This window comes from Harpegnathos saltator, unplaced genomic scaffold (assembly GCF_003227715.2).
Source record: "Harpegnathos saltator strain DR-91 unplaced genomic scaffold, Hsal_v8.6 scaffold86, whole genome shotgun sequence".
Classification (NCBI taxonomy): Eukaryota; Metazoa; Arthropoda; class Insecta; order Hymenoptera; family Formicidae; genus Harpegnathos; species Harpegnathos saltator.
Window position 1 is genome coordinate 1,060,490 of NW_020230713.1, and position 13,577 is coordinate 1,074,066.

At 50.7% G+C, this 13,577-nt stretch overlaps 1 protein-coding gene across 10 annotated transcripts in view; it reads right to left on the minus strand.

Moving 5' to 3' along the window:
- Window positions 1-3,379: 3,379 nt before the first annotated feature.
- The window catches only part of Pdk1 (Phosphoinositide-dependent kinase 1), a 366,917-nt gene continuing 356,719 nt past the window's right edge, over window positions 3,380-13,577 (minus strand). For 4 of the 10 annotated variants that reach the window (XM_025307411.1, XM_025307413.1, XM_025307414.1 and 1 more), the window contains 3 exons: window positions 5,442-5,687; window positions 3,727-5,103; window positions 3,380-3,554 (listed from right to left, as the gene is read on the minus strand). In XM_025307411.1, the coding sequence (XP_025163196.1) occupies window positions 3,444-3,554; window positions 3,727-5,103; window positions 5,442-5,687 (1,734 nt within the window). In that variant the 3' untranslated portion in view covers window positions 3,380-3,443. Of the gene's footprint in view, window positions 3,555-3,726; window positions 5,104-5,441; window positions 5,775-10,465; window positions 10,645-13,577 lie in introns of those variants that run through there. The other 6 variants (XM_025307410.1, XM_025307409.1, XM_025307412.1 and 3 more) reach the window with 3 other exon arrangements.

Genomic DNA, 13,577 nt, shown 5'->3' on the forward strand with positions numbered 1-13,577 from the left:
CGATGACCGTGTCCGCTCGCTCGACGATCTTCCGTCCGCCCGCACCGTGCGCAGCCCGCCAAAAGCGGTCTTTTTGACAAAGCCACTGGGCAGCGAGAACAATGCCGATCCGTCTAGACGAACCACCATTTTTTCGAACCTCGCGGCGCAGCGCACGCGACCACCAGACACTCGGCTGTTTCCCAAATACCCTGTTTACGTCTGTATTGTGCGAGAGAGCGAGAGAAAGAGAGATTGAATGAGAAAGATATATGGAGAGAAAGAGAGAGAGAGAGAGAGAGAGAGAGAGAAAGAGAGAGATAGAGAGAGAGAAAGGAGTTGACCTGAAGTGAGGAGAAAATCGAGCAAAATCGCGAGCGAGCCGTGCCGATTTAGAGCTTTAACGTATTAACCTAAACGCGACGTAACCTACGAACGTTTATACATTGTTTCTTCCCTAACTACTATTCACATATTTCCGCGTATATATGTATGTATATATATATATATATGTGTGTATATATATATATATATATGTATATATATATATATTTGCGCACGTGTTTATCATACAAACGTATTATTATACACGGATCGGACTTATACAGCTCGGTCGCGATGTCACGTCGATAGAGTCACGTCTCGATATGTCTCTACGTCTCTTTCCTCTTCCTTTACATTTCCCTCGAACGCGTCGGCGCGGTACGTATTTACAAGGGAACGTTTTTCTTCCTTTTACCTAAAAACAGCTAGCTCTAACGACAATAGTTGACGTGTAATATAGAATATATATATATAATATATATATATACGCAGTAAAACGTAGTAACAATGCAGCGCAGTGGTGACGATAATAGTAATAGTGATGGTAAATAGGTAATAGTAGGAATAGAGTTAATAGTATAATAGCGAGATAATAATATAAATAGTAAATATATATAGTCGCAGTGTGTGGCGGTAGCGAGTAGTAACTAGTCTGTAATCTCTATACGAACGCTGTGACAGTCATCACGCGCGCGCGCACGATAATATATTATATAGGAGAAGAACGAAAATAAATAAGTTCGAGGCAAGTATAACGAGGTAAGAATAAATAAACGATGCGCGAGGCCGTTCAATTAAATTACAGATACACGCGAGAGGGGGCGGGGGTAAGTGAGTGGACGCTCGTCAGAGGAAGGACAAAGGATGAGGTAATACAGGGGCGAAGGGTGAGGAAATGGATACTCGTAGTGGTAATACACATCGACCGGCTCGGGGCGCAATATAACGCGAAGTAGTGAATAAGTATTCATAATAATTTCGCTAGATGCTAATAGTAAATCATACCGATACAGTCGCACTAGTAGTAGAGACTATGAGATAATTAACCAATCGACATACGCACCTAAACAAATCTCTACTAGCGCCTCTTAAAGCTATTTTACAAAAAGAAAGAGGAAAAAACAAGAAACGAGTCTACATATTGCTATCTAGAGTTCTTCTTCGGGCGTATATTCGCATATGTGTATATCTGTAGTAGTCTTTCTCACACGGGAGGGGTAAGAAACACGAACAAGTCCGTCGTTCGCGCGTTCTCTTAGGCGCGCGCACGCACGTCTTCCCCCGTGCCCCGTTTGCATCATTTCTCTGTGTTTCTCTCCTCCACCGCTTACTTTTGTACAAACGAACGTGCGGCCACGGAAAGTCGGAGGAGTCCGAGAACAACCGACACCCGCTCCTCACCTCCGACATCCCGCCACCCCTTTAACAGTCATCACCGATCGCATGCTCGAGTCCGCGAGGGCCAGACGAGAAGCGGAGTGGAACTTAAGCGCGAAAAAAATGCCGTGGTAAGACAACGATACTTCCTTTTATTTTCTACTTACGTATCTACTATGTTACACTAGTGTTCCTACGAAGCCTGCTCTTCGTGGAAACGCACTATGTATAATATTTACAGAGAATATTCACGAGAAGATGGAGGTTGAAGGGCGAGACGAATGAGGGTGAACGAGAAAGGGAGAGGCAGGAGGAGGAGGAGACAAATGAACGACGTGACGAGGAGGAATACTGTGTGGATGTATGCGGGGTGTGTGTGTGTGTGTGTGTGTGTGTGTGTGTGTGTGTGTGTGTGTGTGTGTGTGTACCACGAAGAGAGCAAAGATCACCCGGAACGTCGTGAGGTTCCGAGGATCCTTTCCAGGCGACGTAACGAACGTTACATTTAAAGCTGCAAAGTGACTCGTTATCCTCCATTGCATTTTTCGTGATTTCTCCTTGTTTTTACTTTCCTAGCTAATTTCGATGCTACTACACATAAATTGACTTCTAAGTTACCGGCGGCGACTAGCGCGCTAAGAAGAAAGTCGCCCGCTCGGCTTTTAATTAATTCCGTCTAAATGTCGTCCGGCATCAATTTGTTGCGCCCGACGAATTTCACTATATGCTTAAGAATAATAAAAGTGCTATTTAAGCGCCGCGTGCGACGTCGTCGTGTCCGCGCTCGAGATGGGAGGGAACCAATCGCACCTCCTCCATTCCATTCCATTCCATTCTCCCCTCTCCCGTTTCTTCCGTTTCCCTCCTTTTTTTCTAAAAGATGTGAGAATCGGCACGGTCGTCGCCGATTTCTTTTTGGAAGCCGATTCATGAGTTTGCGAAAAAGAAAGAAAAAAGAAAAGAAAGAAAAAAAAAAGAAAAGATTTGACGGCACTGTGGAGATGGCCCCGATTACGCATCGTATTGCGAGAATTGTAAACATGGAAATTTACGAGTGCGCGGACTTTATTTTCCTTTGCCCCAGGCGACCTCGATCTCATACACATATGCACACGCGCGTTACGTCACACGGCGGCAACAGCAGCAGCAGCGGACGCTGCGCGAGTACGACACGCGGCGTCGCGAAGAAGCCTTGGCTAAAAATTTCTCTAATCCTCCGTCTTCCTTTCTTCCCTCTTTTTCTGCGCGCGCGCGCGTCGTGCGATCCGCGCGCGTACCCCGATTGCGATTCTCTCTGTCTCTCTTCATTCCAAAGGATCGGTGAAATAAATAGCGAACGTAAGTAACGGTAAGTCATCGCACGACGATGATTACTTCGACGGAGGTTTCGCGGCTTTCTCTCCTTCTGCGGGAATTTGCCTAACGAATTTGTCCTAAACTGTACAGCGCACGCGTGCGCGCGTCCGGCGTGCACGCGACAAGGCTCTACTAGTCTACTTTATATAATCGGCTAAGGTGGCGAGCGATCGATTTCGTCGTGTCTCCTCTCGTCAGATACGGACGTAGCGATTGCCACTCGCGGACTTTACCATTGTTGCTCGTTACGTTCTGTCTGTCTGCCTGTTGGATCACTCGAGCTCGCCGCCTCCTTCTCTCTCTCTCTCTCCCTCTCTCTCTCTCTCTCTGTCTCTCCTCCTCCCTCTCTCTCTCTCTCTCTCTCTCTCTCTCTCTCTCTCTCTCTCTCTCTCTCTCTCTCTCTCTCTTCAAGCGGCGGTCTCTCGCAGGCCGTAATAGTGGACTCGCATCTCCTCGATAGCTTTGCACCATTCCAATGCGAATCCCTCGGGATCTTCGAGATAGTATGTCCTGTTTGGCTGTAAGCGCACACAAGTCCGATATTTACACATACTGCTACCGATTGTCAGAGGGAAATGATGGGAGAAACAGTTCGCGAAATCTCGAGGTGAGCGATGATTTTGGAAATGGCGAGAGAGTGTTCGATTATTACTATGATTCAACAGTAACAATAAGAAGCAGAGTGCTTACCGTATGGACGAAGAAGATCTTGAAATTCTTCGGCTCTACCCTCAGCTCGGGACTCCAGGGTATCTCGCCTTTGAGCGATTGGCTCATGGGTTCGACGTAGTATAAGTGTGGTCCGGTGGTGAGCAGGAGCATTCTCCGCCTGGCGAAGAGGCCTTTTCTTTTGTTGACGAAACCCTGCTTCACTATGAGATTGTCTTTGACGATCTTGCGCCAGGGACTCGCGTGCTGCGACTCCAGCCGTTTCCTGACTTCCTCCGGCGTGAGATCGGCGATGTTGCCGTCGGTGTTGGTCCGCCGCCTCGGGTTCTCCACGGCTGCGGTTTTGCTGACGGGCTTGGCGGCGTGCTGCTCCGCGCCGGTCTCGGTAGTGGTGTCGTCGTCGTCGTCAGTGTCTTCGCCGATGCCCAGCCCGAGGAGTCTGGTGAGCTGCTTATCGTCGAGGCCGGGTTCAAGATTATCTGGCACCTTGTACTGCGACCTAAGCTCCTCGTGCTCCGACGTGCCAGGTAGATACGGATAAATCGGTGGCGGTGTCTGCTCGTGGAGGGTCTCGAAGTCGACGCCCTCGAAGAAAGGATGCGCCCTGATGCTAGGATAACCGGCGCCGTGCTCGTCCTGAGCGCCCAATCGTCCCGATGGCTCCAGGACCAGCAGCTGGCTGACGAGAGATCTCGCCAGCTCGCAGAAACCGTCCGGTATCTCGTACTCGAGTTTCAGGATCTTCTGGAATATCATGTACTCGCTCCTGGAGCGGAAAGGTGGCAGACCGGCGACCATTTGGTAGACGATGCAGCCCAGGGCCCAAAGATCGGACGCCCTGCTCGCCCTCTTCTCGATCAGGAGCTCGGGTGATACGTACTGAGCGGTACCGACGAAGGAGCCCCTGCGTTCCCTGCAGTATTGCTCTTGCTCCTGCTCTGTGTCGTCCGAAGCAGGATGCGTCATTACCGTCTCCGGGTCCTCCTTGAGGATCTTTGCGCTGCCAAAGTCGGTGATGAGCACGTGCATCTTCTCGTCCAGCAGGATGTTCTCCGGCTTGAGATCCCGATGAATGATGCCGAGCCCGTGCAGGTACTCGAGACCACGCAGGATCTCCGCCGAGTAGAACTTGGTGCACTCGATGTCGAAGGAGCCCACCTTGTTGATATAGGGCAGGAGCTCGCCGTTCTTAGCGTACGACAGGACGAAATAGAGTCTCTCCATGTCCTGGAAGGTGCAGAACAGACGCACGAACGAGTGCTTGGCGCCCGCGAGCATGTTCAGCACCTCCTTCTCGCGCTTCACGTACTCGGTCTTTTTCTCCTTGATTATGTGACGCTTGTCGCACACCTTGATCGCGTACTCCTTGCTGCTGTGGATGTCCTTGGCAAGGTAAACCTGATGGAAGAACACACGGTGTTTTAGTCTCTCATTGTTTCATAGACTTTCACACGACTTGCGTTTCACGCGCGCTCTTGCGAGATAATAAAAAAATTCGCGCCGATAGGAATCTCGGCTATCGGAATCGGCTATCGAGACGTGTAGTAACTGACGCGTTACGTTTCCTGCCGCGCCGATTCTCATTGCTCCTTTTGAACATTGCTTCGACTAAAGTTTCAATCGCCCAACGAGTGACAAGTGAATGTGAACTCACGATGCAGCTCGTTAGCTCGTTTCATTGACTTTCTCTGTAGATTATATGTACTCAAGAGTGCAAGACAAAACAAGAGACTCACGGTGGAGAAGCTTCCCTCGCCGATCACTTTGCCAAAGATGAAATCCTTCGGAGTACGCTTGTGCGTCGGTGGGTTAATGGTGGTCAGAGACGGGTTCGCGGTCGGTGGAACCCGGGGCGCCAGGGTGCTGGGTGGCGCTACCACACCGTTGGTCACGTCGTTCGTCGGTGGAGACATTTTAGACACCGGCCCCTCCACCGTTACTGCCGGCTGTGGCGAAACGGTAAGCGCCTGGTTCGCCACACGCTGCAACCGAAAGGCGGATCGTTTCAGATTCCACCGACCGGATGCAATTGATTCTGATGGTTTGCTCGCGCGCCGACAACGCACTCGCTAAAAAAAATCCAAAAAAAAGCTGTTAAGCCACGCTGTTACGCTGTTAAGCTGTTACGTGACGCTGCTTTATGCTTCATTCCGATAATGTTAGCGGTTATGAACTTGGTGACGGCGGTGTCAAGTCGAGGCCGTCCAAAGTCGAACGTCAACGGAAGTAGATAGAAGATTCTCTCTCTCTCTCTCTCTCTCTCTCTCTCTCTCTCTCTCTCTCTGTCTCTCTCTCTCTCTCTCTCTCTCTCTCTCTCTCTCTCTCTCTCTCTCGCAAACGCTTATTTCTTCCGTCAAAAATAGATGAGGCGTCCGATAATTAGTTACGATTTTCCGGTTTATCAGCGCGACGTGGCGAGAGGACTTGCGAGGAAGCGTCGTCACGCATAGAGTGCCGATCTCGAGGCCGTGAATGAAATTCAACGTTAAGACGCGGCCCGCCATGCTCTTTCCCCTCTCGCGATCGCGTTCGCGGCGCACTCATTATCTTTTCCGCTCCGGAAGACGCGAGAGACGCTCACGCAGAGGAGGCACGAACTCCCGTGTCCGGCACTTAACTCCTCTCATCCGCTAACGGCCGTCCGGTACCAGGAAATCACGTACCGGAAGTGACATCACCGCGACCGGCACGTGGTGGCGTCGTGCCGCGGGTCATCATGACAGAGACAGACAGAGAGAGACGTGGTCTCTCTCCCTCTATCGCGTGCGCGTACGTTCTTCGCGTTATGCAAAATGCGAGAAACGTCGTCGACGACGAAGACACGTGCGTCCCATGCGCACCGTGAAGATCAAGGTTACGCGGGTCAACAGAGTCCAAAGTTTACGAGGTTAATCGCGCGCGCGCGCGCTTTCATAAGCAGATCGCTATTTTCACGCTCGTTCGCTCGCTCGCTCGCTCACGGGAAACACATCCTATCGTTCGCTCCTTTTTTTTACGTGCTATGCAAATCGCACACGCGCGGCAGATCAATATCGAGGAGTATTCTAATTTGGCCGAGAGCGCGACGAGAGTCGCCGTTGGAGCATTCTCCCACCGCGTGCGTGCGCGATGTGCAGTTCCTTTCAAGATCCGCCTCGTGGAAGAGCAGAGACGAGACACGATTTCGCTCGCTCGCTCGCTCGCTCGCTCGCTCGCTCGAAGACGTTAACAAGGCAGCAATGCAAAATCGAGGAACAGGAACGACGACTCGAGAACGAGACGCTTTCCATTTGCTACCCGCTCCCCCCTCGGGAGGAGGGGCATTTTCTTCGTTACAACGGCAGAGATTATTGTTAGCTACCTCTCGAGACGTAGCGCGCGTAATTGCGACCCGTTCGAGACGCGCTCGATACGCTAAAACGCGGACCGGGTTCGCTCTCTTTCTCTCTCCCTCCCTCCTCCCCTCTCTCTCTCTCTCTCTCTCTCTCTCCCTCTCACGAACGCGCGCCCCGGTTTTCCGTTCCTTATTCCCGTCTCTTCTTTTCTCGCGGCAGAAAAAGTTGCAAAGGGATCGGTTGCGCGGCGTATAAGGCGCGGCAGCCGCGGCGATACAGGTTGAGCAACAGATGTTCCAAGTGGAGTACCTGCTCGAGGGGCACGCCGGGGGGTTGAAAGCGATTAAAAAATACTGCTCTTCGTTCAGAGATATGAAATTCAATGGAGGGTTGTCGTCGCGGCGCGAAGGGCGGAGTCGAACCGGCTGGGTCGGCGAGAAAGTGCGTATTTCCGCCCCGAGGAGGAACGCGAGCTCGCGGTTCCCGCGAAAAAAAAATGCGCGACCCTGATCGCCTCATTTCCGGTTCGAAAGACGATCGAATGCAGTTCAAGCTTCCTCTCCTCCTTCTTTATCTCTCTTTCTCTCACCCCTTCTGATGCCCGTCGACCTCTCGACTGTCGTTACCATTGCATTTCCGCCGAAAGGCGACCCCGAAGAGGTTCCTGCAAAAGGAGCCTCGCAACAGGTTTCCCGCCTTCCTCGATCGACGGCAGGATGTGCGCGGAGCGATTTTCCGTCGCGTATTATCCTCGCGTCAGTAAGAGATATCTTTGTCGACGAAGATATATCAAAGAATGCGCGGAAAGAGAAGAGCGTACGCTTTGAAGTAGACAGAAGATGTACCGTAATTCTCGATCTCTCAAGTCTAACGACCGATTCGAAGTCTCTTTGACGGGTTTTTCAGATTGATCTTTCACCGAGGACAATCTGAGAGGTTTATACAATATATAGAGATCAGGGTTGCACTCGTTGCTGCTGCTTTGCCATTGACGATATTGACATTTGAACCAAGTGCGCGTGCGCGCACTTACGTCAACTTTACAACGTCAAGAGAGATTTTATTATTCAAATCGCATCCGGGGACTTACAATTCGTTCGCCAGCGGAAAACCGCGCTCTCGACGTATTAATTAAGGAAAAGTCGACCTCCGCCCGCCGTCCGCAGACACTTGTCGTGCGTAACGAATATAAAAAAAGAAAACAACTCCGAACGTCATTGTACTCATCCATATATTCTGGATTATATCCATATCATTAATCTCCCCCGTCTCCCGGGGACATCTTATCGCTTAACGGGGCCACAATGACGCGAATAACCGGCGCGTGTTATTGCTACGCGCTGCAAATCATGGCGTGATGAATGACGACGGGCGACGGCGACGTTATGCACGGCTTGTTGAGTCCACCTTTACGATTATTTGTGACAGCTGTTCGACAAGGAGAAACACACCGGCTCCGAGTCCTTAAACGATACGCAATAATAATTCAGACGACGGTCTGTCGCGTGAGAAGTGATATAACGAGGTGACGGATCGATAATTAGCTCTCTCGTTCTCTCCCCCCCCCTTCACCCTCTATCTCACTCTCACTCTCTCGTGCGCGTGTTCGCACTCGCACGAGTGAGAGAAGTTAATCCCGATACCGCGGTGATGTTTTCGCAACTGTTCGCAACCGCGTTGCCGCGATTATCGGCGAGGCCGGCCGGGAACGATGATTTCGGCAGGAGTTTCATAAAAGTCGACTGTAAAAAGCAACTGAATGCAAGAGCACGTTCTTCTTTCGCTTCGCGCGGTGTGGCGGGTAGGATGGGAAGACGGCTTTCCTTTCGTGTTGTACACAGAACCGTCGTCGTCGTCGTCGTCGTAGTCATCGTCGACGCGCGAGCTCTGGTATAACGCCGCCGATAAAAATAAACCGTAAAACCCCGCAAAAATCGTAAACCTCTCCTCCCTCTCCCCCCTCTCGCGGGTGTGAGACGAGCGTGTCCCGCGAAAAACACGGACGCGGCGGGCGCGATGGAGCCGTTGTTTGTATAACAGCCGTGTGCAGGCGAATTAAGTTTTATCACTTCATCGAGCATTCGGCTTTTATGATTGCCCGGTCCGCCGTAATGAAGCACTTCGCATTTGCAGGGGGACGACGCAACGAGGACGACGGCGAAACGAGGCACGGTATTCTGGCGTCGAATTTTTCCACAGCCCAGGCTGGGAGAGGGGGGACGTTTATATTCGAGCTCCGAAGAAGAGCGAGTGCTCTCCCCCTCGCGTTCACCGACCGAATGCGCAATTAAATATGCGGTGAAGAGAGAGAGAGAGAGAGAGAGAGAGAGAGAGAGAGAGAGAGAGAGAGAGAGAGAGAGAGAGAGAGAGAGAGAGAGAGAGAGAGAGAGAGAGGAGGAAAAGAAATAGCGAAGAAAAGTTGCACGGTATACAATTAATAAAAGAGATGTAATTTATGACAAGTAAGAAACTCTTGCATATTATATATTCCCGGCGAGAGGATTTCTCTCTTTCTCTCTCTCTCCGCGTAGAGACGGAAAGTAGTTTACGGTGTAACGAGTGAGCGCGGAATGTTAATCAACGAATAAATATGAAATGTCAGCCGGGAATACTAATTAACTCTGACGAGTTCAATAATGGGGGAAGGAAGGAAAGGACAAGGCGGAACCACAAAGGCGGAATGAAATCGCCGTCCGAGGAAACACGGCGGATCAGGCCCCGGGAGCAAACGAAAGAAATCTAATAAAAAATATCCGGTCGCGTTATATACAAGTATAACGGCGCGCTCGAACGAGGCGGGGGGGGGGGGGGGGGGGGGAGAAATAAAATGGGCGAACGATAAAACGGGCCGACGGCGAAAAGCCGCAGGTACGGTAAATAGCGACGAGATAGGAGCGATAAATACGCAACGCCCCAATTTCGTGCCACCCGCCTCCTCGCCCCTTCCCTCTTGGCTCGCCGCTTTCTGTCGCCCATCGATCACTCTTTTACGGGAGAAAGAGGAGGAGGAGGAAGGGGACGAAGCTGCCGAGACGAAAGCACGAAAGTAGTAGAGTAGTCGTAGTAGTGGTGTACTCGGCGACACCCGTGTGCTATACTCAATGGAGAGAGCTAAGGTGATAAGAGCTATCGATGTCACCGAAAATCCACTCCGAATCGATCAAAGAGCACGCACGCTCGCTCGCTCGCGCCGTTCGTTTAAATTTTTTAGAATGCGATCTAGCTTCATTTTGTCCCCCTATCTCGGTTTGTCCCTCTCACCCTCTCCCTCTGTCTTTTTCTCACTCTTTAACAGTATTCCGGTCTTCATCTATAATCCAGACAGGAACCAGAGACCTAAATAACCCGGGCCGATCGTCGAGCCGGGGGGTACTCGATCGTCTTCGCGGAGGGCGAAAACGCGCCTTCCACGGTGGTGGGCCCTTTTCTTTTCTCTCTTTATCTACCTTTTCTCGTTCTTCTTCTTCTTCTTCTTCTTCTTCTTCTTCTTCTTCTTCTTCTTCTTCCCAGGCCGGTTACGAGGCGGGCCCCACGGCGTCAACCATCCGTGTCAGGCCGTCGACCCCGCCGACGAGCGTTCGCCCGAGAATCACCGGCCCTACTCTTTCCGTCTTTCTCTCTTTCTCTTTCTCCGTCTCGCGCGTTCGCCTTGACTCGCCTTGCCCCGCTAGTTTATTTATTTGCTTATCTATTCCTCGCCGGCTGCCCCCCGTCAACTCCTGCTCCTCCCGCGCCTGCTTACACACACTGTCCCTCATGTGCCGACGCCGACGTCGTCGTCGTCGACGACGAGGTATATAACCAACCACCACCGGGCAGATATCGGGCGCTCCGCAAACGCAAAGAGCCTCGCCTCGATTGTCAGATATCAAGACGAGGTGGAGAGACCGTAGAAATAATCGATACGCGAACCGAATCGGGCGACACGGTTCGCCGTGGAATGACCTGGGAGATTTGCTTAGATCGTAGATAACGTGAACCGGAAAGAGAAAAAAAAAAGGGATGAGAGAGATGAGAATATCGCGCGCAGCGGTATTTGAAAAACAATTGTCTATATTTGAATGTCGGCCGCGAGGCGCCCAAGGCCCGGGCCCGCCTGTTGTGGCAGCTGTCGCCAAAAAACGGGAATTTTACTTCGCGAATGAGCGAAGCGATACAGGAGAACGAGACATCCGTCCGCGTCCTTCGACCATCCCGTCGAGATGGTCCGCGCTCGTCGGTCCTGCGGGAATAAAAGTATCCCGTGACGAAAATAATGTTCCACTTGAAAATAGCACGGTCGCGGATGAGTACTATTACTACTACTACTACTACTACTACTACTACTACTACTTCTACCATTACTACCACTATCCGCCCCGTGAAATCCGGATGAAAAGGTTAAAGACTATTCTCGGATCGCGTCGATCGCGAATCTATTTCCGGCGACGAGCGTATAAAAGGCGTGCGAAAAAGGAGCAGTGCGAGGAAAGACAGAGAGAGAGAGAGAGAGAGAGAGAGAGAGAGAGAGAGAGAGAGACAGAGATATCGAGTGGCAAAAAAGAAGAGAGGAGAGGAGATGAGAGAGTCGTAACGCAAGATCGACCGCTTTCCGGTACTCTTAGTATATCGCGCCCGAGCGCAAGTATGCGTATGTAAGTATGCGCACTTGGAGCGCATATCCGCTACGCGTCCTTAGGGGCTTCGTCCCAGGACGAAATAAACTATCCTCGCATATCTCTACTCTGTGTCTCTCTTTCTCTCCCTCTCTCTTGCCCTCGACCCCCTCTCTCCCTCTCTCTTGCTGAATCACCCTGTACACACCACCACTACCACCCAGCGGCATTCCAACGGACATTCTAATTTTAGCTCCGCGCGTCTCCTCTCCCTCTCGCGCATTCTCCCGTCTTCTCTCTATCATCGTCTTTCTCTCTCGCTCTCTCCCTCTGCCCTTTTCGCATCTTATGGCGCTCCGTTCTCTCCCAGTACGCGGTTTTACCCATCCCCTTCGTCCCACGTCTCCCTTTCCCTTCGCGAGACGCGGGCGGAGGATGAAGGGACGAAGGAGAGCGACGCACTCTCTGCATACCCCACATCCTGCCGTCGTGTACCCCCTCCTTCTCTCCTTCTCCTCCTCCATCACCTTCTTCTCGTTGTCTCTCTCTCTCTCTCTCTCTCTCTCTCTCTCTGTCTCTCTCTCTCTCTCTCTCTCTCTCTCTCTCTCTCTCTCTCTCTCTCTCTCTCTCTCTCTCTCTCTCATTCTCTCTCGTTCTCTTTCACGCGAGCCGCTACTCTCGTTTTTGCCGCTCTCGCAGAAGGGACTACGCCTATTGGCGCGCAGGCGGCCAGCACTTTTGCCCGTGAATGAGATGTTTTGCATTCGCAGACGCTGAGAAACGTGTCGCGAGCGAGTGAGCGAGCGAGCGAACGAACGAGCGCGGCTAAATTGGATCACGCGCCGATGCCGGCGCGCGAGGACGAGTAAAAGCGTTCGACGAAGAGAGAAAGAGAGAATGGAATTGAATAGAAATACGGTTCGCTCGGCGTTCCAGTAGGGCACGAGCCTCTTCTCGTCGCATCCTGCGACGAGGATAGACTCGTGGAAAATAAACACACGAAGACGGAAAGAACAAATTATGGTCGGGAAAGCGAACACACGATATATTGTTTATAAGCGAGCGAGCGAGAGAGAGAGAGAGAGAGAGAGGGGGGGGAAGAGGGCAGAGTGAGGGAGAGAGCAAGGAGGAATATTTATCAAGACAAATATTTTCTAAGCGAGTGAATGAAAGTATAAAGTACAAGTGGTTCGATCGTAACGATACGATACGTACTCTTGAAAGAACAGACATTGCCTGGCGTCGAGAAAAAACCAACAGTAAAGCTACAAGATACGACAGATCGGCAATATCGCGTTCGTAACAGAAACGATGTAACGCCGCGACATTGCCTCGATATACGTATATATTCGTATCGATCTCGATGGTGATAATGTTGCGTGTACACTTGTTAATAGATGAGATTAGTCTTTTCCTTTTCTTTTTTAAGGTGCACTTTGGATCTTTGATATGCGCCGTTCCTGATGTCGTTTTTATTTTATTGTTAGAGAAAATTATATGCGTGAACATACACAGCAATGGTGAACATGCAAGGCTTCGAGAGAGGGATAAAAGAGATCGTGCTATAATGCAAGGAGTAGCGTGAGACATCTTGGAATCCCAATTTTGGAACAATGTCGCAAAATTTAACTTTCTCAGAATTTAAAAAAATCCTCTGGAAAAGCAATGTCTTGCAAGGTTATTATACCTGAGAACAGCAACAAATACAAAGGAGATAATGCCCTGAAGTGGCATATTCTCGAAAAATGAAAAGACTCTTTGAAGAGAACACAATGTGACTTATCTTCAGGGTCTTCCATTTTCTCAAATATGCCATTAAGAACGCATTTTAACACGCTATCTCTTTGACTGATGTCCAGATAACAATGCGTTTCAGGTCATTACGAGTTCCCCGATATTCCCAGAAAGCTTGTCTCAGGACATTATCGTGGAACCCGGATTCCTTCGAGCTTCGAATTACGAT